The 18165-nt window shown below is 33.5% G+C and overlaps 1 protein-coding gene across 1 annotated transcript in view; it reads left to right on the top strand.

The window, feature by feature from the left end:
- Positions 1 to 18165, top strand: part of LOC150099472 (chymotrypsinogen A-like) — a 39859-nt gene continuing 21694 nt past the window's right edge. Inside the window, exons 1-2 of the mRNA XM_090404368.1 lie at positions 1 to 70; positions 5438 to 5586. Coding sequence (XP_090260494.1) covers positions 1 to 70; positions 5438 to 5586 — 219 coding nt within the window. The remainder of the gene's footprint in view (positions 71 to 5437; positions 5587 to 18165) is intronic.

The raw sequence follows: 18165 nt of genomic DNA, 5'->3' as shown, positions 1-18165 counted from the left end.
ATGCATCTTTTTGAATATCTCGGGCTAATAATAGTAACAATAAGTGCAACTAATTTGGCTGGAGTTCGAGGTAAGTATCTTGTCAACATGCTGTTGATAAAATTAAATTTATATTTGGTTTGTATTTGTTGTATTTGCATTTCCTACGCAAAAAAAAAGTAAATTAAAGTTTCACTGAATGAAAATGTTTTGTTTAAGGTGGGTAACGGAAATTAAACAGCACTTTGCAAAATCACTATCATATTTTCATTTACTATGACATGCCATTTAATCATTTCAAGTGAATTCCTCGGACTTTTTTTTTCAGTGTTTAAAAATTCAATAACCAGTCGTTATCTTTCATATTGTGACCAGATTTGTACTCGTAAATTGCCTTACAATTTTTTTATTATTCTTCCTGGGTCTTCCATCAGGAGACGTAAGTTGCTGATCGAAGACCAACAGTTTCCCCGAATTATTAAAATTTCTACTTTCTATCTACTTCCCACTGCATTACGGTTCGCGTGTTTTATTCCTAGAATAGCACCCATTGTCTGACAATGAAGGCAAAGCTTTCAATACGACTGCTTCGAGAAGTTTGCTATTTGGAAATCTGAAAATCATCATCTACATAAAAAATAAAGGAATTTTTCTCTAACTGGATGATGGGTTTTTATTTCGCGATAGAAATAATTTTTAATTATATTCAATCCAGGTATAGCGTGAAATGTCAATAATGAACACCTCTCGATGTACATCAAGATGTTCTTGGAGGAAAGCTGTTTTAACATTTCGTTGCTATGGAAACTGTACTAACATTCCTATTGGTCCAATTGCATTAACAGGTCGAACAACAAAGTCATCATTAGCCGTAGAATTGGCTTTAGACCGATAATGATTTCCACAAAGAAATAATTATGAATTATTTCGATATTTGTTTATAGTTAGTTGACCCGAACCTTCACAATGTGAAAATTAATGAAATTAAAGGCTTCCATTATAATGCAGTCGAATCCGTTTCTTATTTAAATTGTTGGGATTACTGTATTCTGGTTCCATATCTTTTATCTTCCCTATATACATTTGTCAAACAATAAGAATGTCCATCTACGATCAAAACAGGTAGATTCTATGTACTTTAGAGCATATACAGTATATGCAATATGAATTGTTACTAGTATACTAAAACATAAGTGATAAAAATTTTTAAAATATAACTAATAAACTTCAAATGCCTTTTATTTCCCAAAGAAAGTAAACGAGGCAACGCAGCCGTAACTTATTTTTGAAGACTGTGAATTTTTACTGTTAGCAATCAATAATAACTGGTTCAAGGTTATCAAATAATATATACTGTTAGGGGACTCGTGTCCCCTAACAGTGGATATTATTTGCGGTAGAGGCAGAAATATTTTCTTACGGTAAACGAAGGTGGGAGATTATGCTCTTACATTAAAACCTTTTCAGAAACATTATATTTTCTTGAGCACAGAAAGAAGAAATATCTTGTTAAACTGCCATGCATACTGAACAGAAATAAAATTACTTTTAATTGCATTATTGCTAGATATATGATTGCAGTACTTGTCGTAAGATTTGAAGCTCGGATTTTTTTTCTTTATCTATTTCGCAAGAGAAATTTTTATTGCTGGAGGTAATAGGTGTTATTGTTGAAGAAGAGGTCTACTCATCATCATTATCATCATCATACCTTTCATGAATTTGACTTACAATGGCCTGTTCTGGCTCCAGAAGGCATCGCTGAATCATCCTGGTTTTCATTTTCCTAATGGCTTGTACTTTAAGGCTTGTTTTGGTAATCTTTCTGTTTTCATTCTTTGAACGTGTTCCATCCATTTATATTTATATTTTTTTAATTTTTTTTATTACTGGTTCTTGGTTTAATTCTTTCATAATTTCTTCGTTTCTTTTGTGATCATATAGGGTATACTTTGCAGTTTTTCTCATAAACTTCATTTCTGCTGTTGTTAATCTTTGTTTGTCTTTTTGTTTTATTGTCCAGATTTCGCTTCCATACATTAAGACTAGTAGGGCTAATGTATTGTATACTTTTACTCTGGTTTCTTTTTAAACAAGGTTTGGTTTAAATATAAAGTTAATTACAACTGTTATTTTTAAATATTTTGCAATTTTTAGGTTTATATATTTTTCATTTTCATATGTGATCATACATCCTAGGTAGTTAAATGAATTCACCTGTTCTTAAGGTCCTTTTATCTATTACTATTTTAGTTTTTATTGGATTTGTCCTTAAAAGCCATCGTTTTTTATTTTTTTTTGTTGATATTATCATTCCCTAATCTTTGGCTATTTCATTTAAATTTAAAATATTTTTCTCTAAGTTATCTTCAGAATTTGTAGTTAGTTGTTTGATTCTCATCAAAAATGAGAGTGTTTGAGTTCATAGTAGGAGAAAGTCTAATTCCTTAATAGGAATGTTTATTCCATTTTATTATTTTTCCATTTAAATAAATATTAAAAAAGGTTGCGGAAGGGGTGCATCCTTGTTGGACTCCTTAGTTTATCTCTCTCAGATATGATAGTTCATAATTTAATCTTATTTGTATTTGATTATTTTCATATATACTTATGATAGCTTAAAGAATATTATTTGGCATTTCTTTTTCTTTTAACTTTTTTTATCAAATGCTTTTTTCAAAGTCAATATATGTAACACGTGTTAGTAAAATTCTATTCTCTTCTTTTCTCTATTATTAATTTTAAGCAAAAGGCCGGGTCTATACATGCTCGTCCTTTTCTAAATCCATTTTGTATTTCTAAAATAAAGCCTTCAGATTATTTTATTAGTTTGTTATTTAAAATGCTGCTATATATTTTATACCAGGAATTTAGAATAGTTATATCTCTATAGATTTTAGGGTCTTCTCTGTTAGGGTCTTCTCTATTCCCTTTTTTTAAATATAGGGAACACTATTGCTTTTTTCCCATTCTATAGGCGGGTTACTTGTTGAATAGATTTTATTCCAAACTAATAAGGATCTTTCCTTAAACCTTATTCCTGAATATTTATATAATTCAATCTTATCTTCTCCAGGTTATTTTCCTTTTCTTGTTTCTTTCAAGCTGATTTCTAATTCTTCTTTAGTTATTTCTGTTTCATTTTTCATGCAAAGTTTGCCAGTTATCTTTTGTAAAATATATTATTATTATTCGTGACACCTCCAAGGAGTTCGAAGACTCATCGCGGGAGGACACCTACAACTGTCTCAACTACTACACCGAACCCCTACTACGAATCATCTCCATCAACGCCATCTACCGCCCACCTCCACCACTACCACAACTAGTATTTTTTCTCTGTAAATTGTTTGTGTTCTGAATAGAAACTTAAAAATTCCTTTAATTTCAATTTGGCATTTAATTTTACGCTTTCTCTAGTATATATACTGATATGTTTCAAAATTTTATATACATTGGGTCTCATTCTATATGTCATGTTCTCAATTAGAAACAAATTTGTTCCCTGATTCTCCATGTCTTTTTCTGACTTCTCTTCTAGCTATAGCTCTTATTATTTTTTCACACAGGATATGAAATAAGTAGTGATCATTTCCTCTTTACAATAAAATGAAGATTTCTACCTAAACTCTACAAATACCAAGAACAGGAAGAAAATTTACAAACATTCTTTTATAAAACTAGATAATTATATGACATAAATATACAATGGCTATATATGAACAAATAATTAACCGATATTTAGATAAAATAAAACGAAGTGAAGAAACAGAAATAGAATGGCTTAATATAAAAATGATATTAATACCATCAAATGAAAGCTTAGCAAAGACCAAAAAAATCAACAAAAAGAAAAATAAATGAAGATATGGGACAATACAATCAAAGAAATATTCAAAATGAAAAAAGAAGCCTATCACAAATGGTTAAGCAGTCAAAGATTAGAAGATGAAATAGAGTACAAAAGAATTCTCTTCTCTTCTTTTCTCTATTATTAATTTAGGATCTTTCTTTAAACCTTATTCCTGAATATTTATATAATTCAATCTTATCTTCTCCAGGTTATTTTCCTTTTCTTGTTTCTTTCAAGCTGATTTCTAATTCTTCTTTAGTTATTTCTGTTTCATTTTTCATGCAAAGTTAACAAAAGATAACTTAATGCATCCATCATAAAAGTATGGTTTGGAGATGAAGAAATAAGAAAAATGTATTCTGCGCAGGTCGAGTCCATGCCTATGCGAATTAGTGAAGTTATTAGCAACAGAGGAGCACTTATAAATTATTAGGTAAAGTTGGAGTTTAATTTTTGTAGTTATTTTCTTGCGAAATTAAAATTTTCTTTAAAATGCGAGTGTTTGGATTAATTTGTTCGCTGCTATATAATATAGAAAGGTGATCAGGAAATATGTATACTACCTGTAAGATCTCCGTATTTTTCTAAACTTTGTGGTGAGACAAAAATAACAATTTAAATTACAGTAATATTTTCAACGCACAGTTGTACGGTTCTTATAAACCAGGGGTCGCCAAACTTCTTTGATCGTCGATCTCTTCAAGAGTTTCTTGACTTTTTATTAACCCCCTCTATTTTACTATTACGTAATTGTAATAGGACAAGCAAAAAAGACGCTTATGTGAGTGTTTAGATTGTTTATTTTATAGTTACAGTGTTTATTGTATGTATAATATAGTATATATTATTATATTACTAGTATTACTACTATTATTATCAATAGTAATATCACTGGTATTACTAATGATATCAATATACTGGTATTAATATCACTGGTATTACTACTAGCCCTGCTCAACTCTTCAACATAAAGAAGTTTAGTTCGTGAATGAATAACGATTGAATTATAATATGTATGTTGATGATATGATCAACATGCATATTGTTGATCATATCATCAACATTATGTATGTATGTCAATGCGCAAAAATGAGACGGATCGAATACGTGTAAGTATAAGTAAATAAGCAACCGCGCACGTGTTGCAATCTCGTCCCCCCACCCCCGCCTCGGCCAGGCGGTAACCACAGACATCCATTTATTGGTAAATATGTCATTTTGGCCTACTTGATTGACCTCAGTAGCTGTTTTCATGACCTTGCTCCATCTTACAGGTCCCATTCATGTTACTGTCCCCACGATTCACTCTTAATTGCGTTGTCATTCAGGATGGAGGTAATCCAAGTTAACCGAATTAAATATTACCCATACAATGATGTCTCATATTTTTCTATCGACCCCCAATCGACCCCCAAGCCGAGATCTACCCCTAACAATGGTATATCGACCACTTTGGCGACCTCTGTTTATAAACCTTCATTACCAAATGTTTAAGCCTATTCTGCTTTGCTTGGAGATGATATACAAATAAATATTACTTATTTAGTTGAAAAGGGTTCTCCATAAGCAAATCTGGTTTCCTATTTTGTTTGTTTCTCATTTCAGGAATTACTCTTTCTTGTAATTCACTAGAATCGACTACGCTTTACACAAATGGAGAATCTGTTGATCTCTATAGTCCGGGTTACCAGCAGGGAAAAAACTACACAGAAAACCAATGGTGCTTTCACTTAGTTAGATCATCGAAAGATAAAGTAAGTAAATTTTTATCTTATAATCAATAAATTCTTTTGAGAGTGCTCAAGATTTTGCAATGAGATTTAGTGATGGAGTAAGGGCTATTTTTTTTTAATGTTGAAAAAAGTCTCTTTCTGGTAATATTTTGTGGTGCTTTTTGGGCATGCTGCTGGTACTCTAAGCATTGGTGAAACAGCTTCTTAGTACGTAGTATCTTAGATTCTTCATACTGAGGATTTTGTGTTTAGCCATTTGGTGTGACATAATGTAATAATAATAATTGTAATAATATTTTTTTTTACAATCACAAATGCATTTTTAGTCTATAACGTTTATCAGATATAAAAAGAACTGAATGGGAGTTGTACATTTTTTAATTTAATTCTACTTATTATAAGGTGTAAACTATGAAAATATTTTACATCTTTTGATATCTGTTTTGTATTTTATATCAAAAGTTATATTAAACGTATTGATAGCGAAGCCTCTCCATAGCATAGATAACAACAGGAAATCGCTACCATCCATTGGAGAAGACATGAATTGAATTTGTGACGAAAGGAATTTTTATTTGGGATTTTCAACTGAAAGTGAGTTACCGATCTCGTACAGAGTTAAGATATTTGTTTCTCTTCTAGAAACTCGGGATGTTTTTCCTGTACAACAGTCAAGAGAACACACATTTTACAGACAAAAATATTATTGGTAATGGTGAGCAGTAGATGATGCTGTTTGTTGATAGTTATACTGTTGTTGTGTGTATAGTTTGAGGACTGAATAGTAAACACAGTGACTTGCGTGTAGGGGAATCTACTCACAGGATTGAATTCTTGGACTACTTGGTGATGTCCTGTGACAACAACAATAATAATAATAATAATTTTTTAACATTTTTATCAGCAGCTAACGCCTTTTTATTCCCGTATACGGGAGTAGGCGAGGCCATTTAGCCCTATCTAACTTTTGGAGACTGAGTGGGCAGTTCAATCTCCACTGGTACCCAATCAGAGACAGATGGTCCAAAGCTATCACTAATTAAGCGGTACGCAGTGAAGAGAGGCGGCTCAAATGTGCTGCCATCTCGTGGTCCCTAACCCTAACACAATATATTTAATGTCTGAAATAATGTGGGTTCTACGGTCGATTTTCTTGAGTTTACAGGACGAAAAACCCGAGTTTCCGGGAGGAAGAAATCCTGCTTGCCCGTGCCAGAGATCGACTAACTCGGGAACCGGTCGAAAAAAAGGCTTAGAAAAATTTCCTCTAGTCGCCGACTAGACTCGAAACGAAGTCTTCCTTCGTGCGGCCAAGGGCGATGGTGTGCAAACGCCACATCCACCGAGCTACACAGGCTCCCTTAACATTTTTATTATTTCTTAGATAAATTACATACATTATAGGAACACAATTATGCATAACAAATACTTTCTCGTACATAAAGGTTTTTTAAATAATAATAATAACAATAACTGTTTACAACGTATATTATTATAATATTCATAATGATGATTATTACAGACGTTTCTTTGCAATTTTTACATTGCAAAGAAACGCAATGTAAAATGCAATATAGAGTGATTATATCCATTGATATTGTATATATAGAGCATACTTTTGTTACAGTTATTACATGCATTACATACATTTGATTACGTGATACATTACTTACATTTGTTTACATATGATACTTACATTACATACATTTCTTTACATGTAATACATTCATTACATGCATTGGTTTACATGTGATACGTAATGCATAATACCAAAGTTAAATAATGAAATGTTTTTTTAACTTTGTCAAAGCTTTTTTTTAGCTTTTTCAAAGTCATTAAATGCAATATGTGTTTCTAAATTATATTCTCTTCTTTTCTCTATTATTAATTTTAGGCAAAAGGCTGGGTCTATACATGATCGTCCTTTTATAAATCCATTCTGTACTTCGAAAATAAAGTTTTCGGAATATTTCATTAGTTTGCTATTTAAGATTATGCTATATATTTTGTAACAGGAATTTAGTATACTTATGCCTCTATAGTTTTTAGGGTCATGTTTATTACCTTTTTTAAAGATAGGAATCACAATTGCTTTTTTCCATTCTATTAGGGGTTTCCAGTTGTATAAATGTTATTTAAAAATAATAGGAATCTTTCTTTGAATTTTGTTCCTGCATATCTATATATAGTTCTGAACCTAGTTTATCTTCTCCAGGTGATTTCAGTTTCTTATTTCTTTCAGATTGATTTCTAATTTTTCATTAGTTATTTCCTTTTCATTTTCATTAAATGTTTGTCAGTTGTCTTTTTTTAAATATTTATCTTCCACAATTCTGTGTAGAAATTTAGAAATTCTTCTAATTTCAATTCGGTGTTTAATTTTATGTTTTCTTTGGTATCTGCATTTAAGTGTTTCACAATTTTATATACATTGGGTCTTATTTTATATAAATCATGTTCTAAATTAGAAACTAATTTGTTCCATGATTCTCTATGTCTTTTTCTGACTTTTCTTTTAGCTATGGCTCTTATTCTTTTATATTCTATTTCATATTCTAATCGTTTGTTGCTTAACCATTTATGATAGGCTTCTTTTTTATTTTGATTATTTCTTTATATCATCCCATGTACTGGTTGTATTATCCCATATCTTCGGTTTTTTCCTTTTATTGAATTTTTTGGTCTTTCCTAAATTTTCATTTGCTGCTGCATTTAGTATCGTTTTTATATCAAGCCATTCTAATTCTATTTCTTCATTTTGTTTTTTATCTAGATACTGGTTAATTCTTTGTTCATATAGCCATTGTATATTTGTGTCATTTAATAGTCTAGTTTTATAAACAAACGTTTTAAATTTTCTTTCTGTTCTTGTTACTCGTAGCCATTTATGTGGTAATCTTTATTTTATTTTAACAAGGAAGTGGTCACTGCTTATTTCATATCCTATGTGAACTCAATCATCTAACAAAATCTTTGATGTATTTTAATTTAAGATAAAATAATCTAATATTGATTTCCATTCTCTTGCTGCCCAAGTATATTTATGTATGTCTTTATGTTTATAGAAATAATTCATTATTTTTAGGTTATTATAAACTACAAAGTCAATCAATTTTTTACCATTTCTGTTCAGAGTGTGTTCTCCATGTATTCGTACATTATTATTAATTTTCATGTTTCCAATTCTTGCATTTAACTCTCCTGAAAATTACATAATGATTTTATTTATTTTGTTATAAATATTTTGTTGCTGATTATAAAATTCAATATTCTTCTGGGGCATGTAAACCAATTTTTGTTAAATAGCCTCTATTTATTTTTATTATATCTTCTATTATTCTTTCATTCCATAAATTATAATGTTTTAACTGTTTTGAAAGTTCGGAAATTTTCTTCTTTCCTATAAGGCCTTATCAGCCTACTCTTCTTATTTTATGACCCTTATGCTATTAGAGTACTCGAGGGCCATGGGGTCGTACCATTTCTGGCCTTATAACCATTTCCTCTCTATAAACCTTTACCATAATTCTACTCTATTCTATTGTAATCTACTCTTTCCCCTTCAATATACCCTATTCCTCCTATGGGTTGAAATTTGGAAGAAGGCTAGTTCAGTAGCCTTAAAGTAGCAGCCCTACCACTGAACTATCGATTGTCAGGCTAGTAACCTGACATGGAGAACATAATTCTACTGTTAAGCTGACAGAAAAAAGTAATCGGAATTAATCTATGAAAAATGACCCTGGAATGGAAAAGGTAAAACGAAAATGGAAACGACAAAATATAATACACATAGCAAACTGGAATATAAGAGGAATAGCATATAAAGAAACAGAATTAGATCAAATATTAAATGAAAGAAATTTTAATATAGCAGTCATCACTGAAACAATAAAGAAATTAAAAGGAAACCACGAGAACCGAAAATTTTAATGTGATATACAGTGGAGTTGACAGCAACCAAATAGCACAAGCAGGAGTCATGATTTGGATTCATAACTTTCAAAACATTCGGAAATTTGAGGAAACTGTCGCGAGTCGGGTGTAAATTTAACTGTTATGTATGTGCTTGGAAAAAAGGAACTCGAAGTGTGGGAGGTGTATTTTCCGTAAGCGAAAAATACACCTCTCCAATTCTTCGAGTTCCTTAGTACTGAATGAGAGTTTTTGCTCTCTTAAGGTTTCTGCCTGGTTTCTGAGGAGAACCAATAAGTTCGAAACAGCTGTCAGGCCAGTGTGGCCTTATCAGGAAGGACCAATGGGAGACGAATATGTGGACACTTGGGTAGCGATCATATTTCCTATAAGGTCCGCATTAGGGCAACTCGTGAATCCCGGCGAGTGTATTCCCGTAAGTTCTCTGGTCAAATTTCGTACGAAACTTTTATAGTTTCTGCATTAGGCTTTGAAATAATGCTTGATGTAATATCCACTTGATTTATATAATTTTGCATCGCCGAAATGAATCCTTTTGGATCTTTATTTTTAGCATGATTCTCGGATTATGTATTATTAACATATATAATTTGTTACAATTGAGTTTTGGTAGAAGTATGTTGTGATTTCATTTAGGTCTTGTTGTGCTTTGGAGAGAGTCGTGTTGATGTCTGAGTGGACTGCTAGTAACGCGGTGTCATCTGCGTGCTGATATATTTGACTTCGTGTGGCCAGGTTATAAACGTCGTTAATGTACATGTTGAATAGAGTAGGTGACAATATAGCGCGTTGTGGGACACCGTGTTTTATTTGTATACCCCTGACTGTGACAGGTACCTATTTTTGTTACTTGTGTTCTGTTTGAGAGGTAGTTCATGAACCATGTGTGCAGTGTTCCTCTTATGCCTATTGAGTATAGTTTGGTGAGTATGTCGTGTTCAAGTGTATCAAAAGCTTTGGTTAGGTCAAGGATTATAAGGACGGAGTACTTGTTTTTGTCGAGAGCTTTGTTTATTGCGTCTGCGATATATTCTAATAAAGTGATGGCGTTTTTGTTTTCTGAAAGCAATATTGGTTTAGTGAGATAATGTTGTACTTCTGTAAATAGTTTTGTAGTCTGGTGTGTGTCATTTTTTCAAGAATTTTTGAGATGAATGATTGGTTAGCTATTGATCTGTAGTTCTGTGTATCACTTCTTTTACCATGTTTGTAAATTGGTCGCAGTCGTTAGCTGTTGTGGAATGATTTATCTATTCGTGGAGTGGTCTTTGGTTTTAGCTGTAGAACCGCTCGCTTTGTTTAGTTCCAGTTTTGTTATAGATGGAAAATACACAGTTTGCTGTTGATAATTTTTTGTTTATCGTTGGTAGATTATCTTTTTTGAGTTGAGTTGTGTGAAATTGTTTGTGAAGGAGTGTTTTAATGAGTCTGCTAGTTCCTCTTGGTTTATATCCTGACCGAAGCTTTTTTGCAGTAAAATCTTGTGCTGAAGTTTTCTTTTTCGAGTTAGTAATTCGTTAGGCGTAGCATATGTTTGCTTCATATTGTCTTTATATTCGGTAAATTTTTGAAATTTGTAGTGTCTTTTTACCCTACGGATTTTTGCTGTCAGTTGATTTCTTGTGCTTTTGTATGATATTTGTAAATTAGTGTTACTGGGTGACTTTTTTCTGTGAACATTAGTTGGAAGTTATCGTATAAAGTTACAGGGTCACTTATTTTGATTAGCAATTCCAGTCTGTATTTTGTATAAGGTTGTCGACAATGCTCTTTAATATGATGGAGACCTTGTAGTGTTGTAGGGAGGAGGAAGTAGCGTAATGAAATGAAGTTGAAACAAAGTAGTGATCGGCGATTTTGGCATTAATTACGGAAGAAGTATATGAATTGATGGGAGCTCGTATGTTGATATGGTCAATGGATGATTGTGTTAGTGAATCGTTGAATATTTCTTCCCTTGTTAGGGAGTTTATGGTAGGATTTATGTTCTACTGACTTAGTATATCAAAGTATGTGTTAATGGCTGAAGGATCCTGGTCTAGACTCTACAGTATTTATGTTAATATTTCATATTAGGATGAGCCGATGTGTTGTATGGTGTTCACTGCCGCTTAGACATGTTCTAATTCAACTATTTTTGTCGTTATTCGGGATTTCCAATATTAGTGTTTCTGTATGTTCGAAACGAGTTTGTTTATCCGTCATGTTGTAATTTTCTTTGATAAATGCCATGATTCTTCCTCCTCTTTTGTTTGGTCTACATAAGGTAGTGGACTGGTAGTTATTGATGTTGTGTTGTAATTTTCTTTGATAAATGCCATATTCTTCCTCCTCTTTTGTTTGGTCTACATAAGGTAGAGGACTGGTAGTTATTGATGTTGTGTTATAATTTTCTTTGATAAATGCCATGATTCTTCCTCCTCTTTTGTTTGGTCTACATAAGGTAGAGGACTGGTAGTTATTGATGTTGTATGCATAAGCTTCTGTGTCATTTATTACAACTTCGGTCCGAATTAGTACGTTTATGTTTGTAAAGGTGTAATTGAGCAGTTTGGAGGGCAAGGGGCCCTGGCACCCTTGCCCTCCAAACCCCGCAAAGCAAAAGAAAAAAAAAACACTATAAAATTTTCCAAAACGTTTTTCCTAATTAAAATTCATTTTTTTATTTACGTTGTGCCGTGTCTTCTATTTCTATACTACTTATGAATTATCGGTCACATAAGGTGGAAATACCCTATAGTTCTCTGGAATCACGGCTGCTGTGAATACAAGGCGAACGAATTAGTGCTCGGGCGGACCGAGCGCTACTTCGTTTGCCAAGCCGGGCCAGAGAAGATCACGGGTATCATATATTGGCGATCTGTAGATGCTCAGTCATAGGTCATATGCGATGCGTAGTGTGTATTCTCAAAACATCTACTCAACCCCCCCCCCCCCTTAAGAATAAATCGTGAGTGCGCCACTGGTTTTTAGAGATAATTTAAAATATTTCTCGGGGGGGTGTTAATGTAGTATATTGGTAGACTGCTTAAGTCAAATTCTCTTGCAATTATGCAAACTCTTAATATAAAATATTACGAGGAATAATAATAATAATAATAATAATAATAATAATAATAATAATAATAATAATAATAATCGTTATTTCATATATTCATATAAAATAGCCAGTTAAGTTATTTCGTTAGTTATTTTATGTTTAAAACTGAAATAAAATTTCATTATAATTTAATGCCCATTTAGGTGGTGTCTCAGTTAATGTGATAAAATGTTCAGTACTCGTGTTAACATTATTAGCTTGTTCAAAAGTTGAATTAATGGTATGTACGTGATCAGAAGTTCTTAGGATAAATGAAGTCATTAATATGGTGGGCACAATCAGTAATGTGGTATGATTTTTGGCTCATTGGAGTTTCGTATATGCATCGAGTTAGGCCTTATTTACATGTGCATGATGATTAGCATTGTATTTCTGGCGAAGATATGACAATCTAGGATCTAGTTGTATTTTTACAACTTGTTATTGGTTAACTTTTAAAAAAATGGTTACTAAATTATAAAGATGGAAGCTCAATAAATCTGATTAAAAAGAAATAATCGCCATATCAATGTATTAACTGCTTTTAATCAATTACTTTCATTAAAAGTAATGAAAGTTTTGAAACTTTTGTAGATGTGACTTTAGTATGTGAAGGTAAAACTTACGGCACCCAAAATATTGCTGTCTGCATGCAGTTCTTTCTTTTATGGCATATTTATTGAAAACTGGTGTAAAATTCAATTTTAATTCTCGAAGATATAAAATATACAGATTTAAAAATAATAATAGAATTTATGTACAAGGGTGACGTGATCATTTCGCAGGTCAAACTTTCTACGCTACTTAATACTGCTAAAAGTCTGAATGTTCAGATCTGTACAGAGATTGCGCATTGGGATACTTTGATATTCAGGAGAAGGGTGAAATGACTAAAGTAACATGGACTTTACTTGCTGAGATGTTGTAACCAAAAAAAAAAAAAAAAACATAGCACAGAATTGCCATCCTTAATTAAGAGGAAGGGCTTGGAGTAGATATCTTCGTGATTCTAACAGTAATGGCAAAAAGACAAATGTATCGTCAAGAATAAATGAACTGGACACAACAGAAGATACTAGGAGGCCAATAAAATAGCTCACAAGTGAAGAAAAGTCAGAACTATAAGCAACTGACTATGCGCTAAGTGGGATTTTTGTTTCTCATTCAAATATATATCTTAGTCCAGCTCAGAACTTGCTTGCATCTGTGTAGAGTTCAATGACGGTAAAAGGATCTCAACAAAGTGAAGATACAGGAATAGAAATGGAGGAATCAAAGGCGGTGACAACATCTTTTGACAATTTTCTCCAGGATTCGATATTAATCCCAGTAACGAATACAACGCCTATTCTTAATGCAGTTGATTTAATTGAAACTCATGCAAACATGGAATCAGGAACAAATGTTAGTTCCTTGTTCTGTATCAAGTGGACTATATACTTCTTATCAAGTCACAACGTAAGATAAAAGATATCGAACTTGGTATCTTATTACCTGGGATTGCAGTTTTTGCCTTTTGAGAGTCCTTTACTTCAAGATAGTACCAGTTCCAATATGATGGTAATGTCTTGGGAGACATCTGCTGTTTCCCCAAGGGTTCCATAAAATACATGATCAGCAGCTTCCACTACAAGGTCAGGATGTCGCCCAGGAGAAGATACATTTGTCAATTAATTATCCTTGTCAAAACATCTGTGTTTTTACATGTCTGTTGCAAATGCTGCACAACCAAAAGTATGCAAAACATAATATGAAACTTTATGAAAATATCAGACATGAATCTTCTTTTTATCGTAAACTAGATCCGGATATGAAAATATGAAAGCAGAGTTGATGAAGATGAGGAAAGAGATGAAGTTCACACGAAATGAAATGGAATGAAAAGCATTATAAGCATTATTGACATATATGTAAGAGTGAAAAGAGCGAAGGAAAGATGACCATGTAAAAGATAAAAGATGTAACGAATTATTCGAGAGTGGCTCTCTATGGAGACTCATTATTAGAGGTGTGTGGTGAATGAGAAGGTAACACTTGTTTTCCTGGTGGTAGATTAAGCAGAGTGATTGAAAGGTTGGACATAAGGAATAAGAGAACAAAATAGTTGGTGGCTGTAGTAGGGACGAACGATTTCGATGGGAACAAGAAAAATGCCAGATTAGATATTAGGAGATTATTAAGGAGAGTAAAAGATAGCAGTGTGGTAGGAAAGGTAGTCAGTGTGTTGCCAGGGTATGATAGTGATGAATTAAGTCTATGAGCAATGAAGGAGATGTTAGCACAATTATGTGAAGAGAATGGAGTGCATTATGTGAATGTATTAGGTGAATTTGAGGGACGGATGGAGTTACATAAAGAAGGTGGACTGCGTTTAAACGGTTTTGGTGTGAGTCGGCTTGAGAGATTGTTGCTGGAAGGAGAGTTAATGACTGTAATGAATAGATCTGAGGTGATATCAAAGATAAAAAAAGAAGGGTAGAGAGAGAGAGAGAGAGAGAGAGAGAGAGAGAGAGAGAGAGAGAGAGAGAGAGAGAGAGAAGCTGGAAAACAGAGAGGTGAATATCAAGAATGAAGTAAATAAGATAGTGGGAGCACAATAGAAATAGGAAACTGGGAAGGTGCATTCAGAGTGGATGGGGAAACACTACATGAAATACGTGGATGCTGGATTCAGAAGTAAATGTCTGAGTGGGGAAAAAAGATCGAGATAGAGATGTCCTAGGACGGAAAGGAAGAGTTCGGGTGTGCGGAAATTTGTAGAATTGGTGGTAATATAGAGGAAGGGAATGGGGAAGGTATTGAAGAATCATATCGGAGACGTGATGTTCGTAGGACTTGTAGGACCAGAAATGATTTCTTATATTCGTTTTCTAATGACAAAATTATTCCAAATAAGGGGATCGAATTTGTTTCTTTCCTTGAGTTTATTGACCCCAAAGTTGTAGGTATAAGCGAGACATGGTTAGAGGAGGATGACATCCTTAGTGGAATAGAAATGAACAGATATGATATTTTTCGTGAATATAGACAGGGAAGAAAGAGAGGAGGGTAGGAGTAGTAGTGTTAATGATAGTAGATGAGTTATGCCCATCTAAGTTGGATTTGCAAGGTGCAAATAGTGGCCAATTTTCAGACAGTTTGGTGTGAGGTGAAGGTAAAATATTGAAATATTTAGTTGGGTCCTGCTATAGACCTTTTATAATATGGAGGGTAACGAGAAGGAAATGTATAGACAAATTAGACTAGTTAGCAAGAAACTGGTGATTATTATGGGTGACGTTCATTATGGTAATATAGACTTTGGATCAAAAGACTGTATCTGGTGTGCAAAGAAAATGAATTTATGAAGTTTTTAAGCGACAGTTATCTTAGGTAATATGTAACAGAAGGCACAAGAGGATCAAGGGTATTTGATTTGATCATCTCTTCAGATGATGTTATTATAAATCGGGTGTGAAATCTTTCACAATTTGGTGAGAGTGACCATGAAATGATCACTTGCAGGGTGGCCAGTCATTTGCTGACTTCTGTTAAAAAGGGATATATGTGGACTTATAAGGCTGATAATTAGGAAAAGCTCAGGAAATAGCTTGCGGTAATAATATGGAATGAGCCAAATGGAAAGGATATCGATATTGCTTGGACCCCTGCACGATAACTATTTTGGTGAAGGCAATATCAGAATGTATTCCATAGGTCAAGAGGGTAAAGAGAACAGGTGTGCAGTCTGGAAGTATCAGATATTATGAAAGATGCACAAGATGAGTGGTTATAACTTATAGCAACTAGTTGCATGAGAAGTAGGCGAGGAAGGTGACTCTCTTGGTAAGAATAGTAAAAGTGCAGTATGAGTAGTAGTTAGCAAATGGGGCTAAAAATGTAGGGATTTTTTCTATATGTGACCAATAGAAGAAAGAATGATGATGAAAGGATGGCATTGATTGTTGAAAATATAGGAATGATAGCTGCTGCAGAGGACAGAGTTGAGATATTTAATGAACAATTTATAAAAGTATTTCATTTTTGTGAATGTGACATCATGCAAAATTTGAATGCAGTGGAAAAGGAGGAGGAGGAACTGTAAGTGAGCAGGATGTATATGAGAAATTGAATAAACGTGGTGTAAATAAGGCTGTGGGACTTGATACCATATCTCCACATGTTTTGAGGGAATGTTCCTGAGAGTTTACTTTTACATCTCATTTTAACACGAGATTTGCACTGGGCCAAGTTCCAAAGCAGTGGAAAAAGGGTAAAATTGTTCCTATTCATAAGGGAGGAAATAGGACTAGGGCTCTTAAGTATAAGAGCTCCAGTCTGTGTATCTGGAGTTTTGGTTATAGAGTTAGAGAGGTTTTTTATCCTTAGGACCAAGACTCAGAATTGTATTGACATCAGAAATGTACTCTTTGGCGGCCAGCATGGTTTTGTTAAAGGAAGATCATGTTTTTGCAATCTGCTTACGAATGATAAAAAAGTGACAAATGCATTGGATAAGAGTGATGCATACACAGCGGTATATTTAGATTTTGCCAATTCTTTTGCAAGGTCATGACAAACTGGTAACTAAATTGGTACAGATGGTAATAAATAGATAAATAGTAGGTTATTTCCCTGGATTGGAAATTGGCTGTCTGATAGATATAAGCGAATTGTTTATGAAGGAGCGATATCCCAAAAGTGAAAGTTTCTAATGGTGTACCTCAAGTGTCTGTTTTCGTCCAGTTGCTGTTTAATATTTATGTAAATGATATTGGGCGAGGTCTGAATGGTGATGTGCAGTTGTTTGCAGATGATGCAAAGTTGGAGAGAGCTATCAGGAGTAAAGCGAATGCCATTGACTTCTCATACTGTGGACTTGAATACACTGGTTGAATGGGTATATGAAGAGGGATGTCAATTCAATGCTGAAAAGTGTAAGGTTTTGATTTAGAAGAAGAGATGGGATGAAGAGTACACAATCGGTGGAAATATCTTGGACGAGGTAGGGCAGATGAGAGATCTGGGGAGTGATTATGGTTACGGACCTAAATTGTCGGGGACATATTGCTAAAATTGTTAGGACAGCACAGCGGTTAATGAGAATGATGCAGAGTGCACTGACCTGTAAAAGTAAGGAAGTTATGGTTCCCTTGCATAATGCTTTGATCAGGCCACATATGGAATGCTGTCTGCAGATATCGTTACCTGGTTTTCAAAAAGATGAAGATGTATTGGAAAAGGTTCAGAGACGATTCATTACGGTATTTTTTGATTATAAAGACAGAATTATTAGCTGATTAATGCTGGGGACGTTTTGCATAGATGGGTGAAGATAGGGAGAGAACAAGAGGTGATTTCTGGAAACTGTATAAGGAGAATGGGGGACAAGGGTTTAGGAGCAGGTTTTTTGCATGGAGAGTGGCGAGTGATTGGAATGCAGTGGGTGAGAATGCATTGTGTTGTGAGCACGGAGACAGTAAACATATTTAAGGCGCGTGTATGATAAACTGTGTCTTTAACAGTGGGAACTCCTGCGATGAGTCATCTGACTCTATGGAGGTTTTAATTTAATAATAATAATAAAATTAAAATGAGATATGTGG

This window comes from Typopeltis vanoorti, chromosome 14 (genome assembly GCF_054136105.1).
Source record: "Typopeltis vanoorti isolate ZY-2024b chromosome 14, IOZ_Tvanoo_1.0, whole genome shotgun sequence".
In the NCBI taxonomy this organism is placed as follows: domain Eukaryota; kingdom Metazoa; phylum Arthropoda; class Arachnida; order Uropygi; family Thelyphonidae; genus Typopeltis; species Typopeltis vanoorti.
This window is presented reverse-complemented; position numbering and strand designations above follow the sequence as displayed.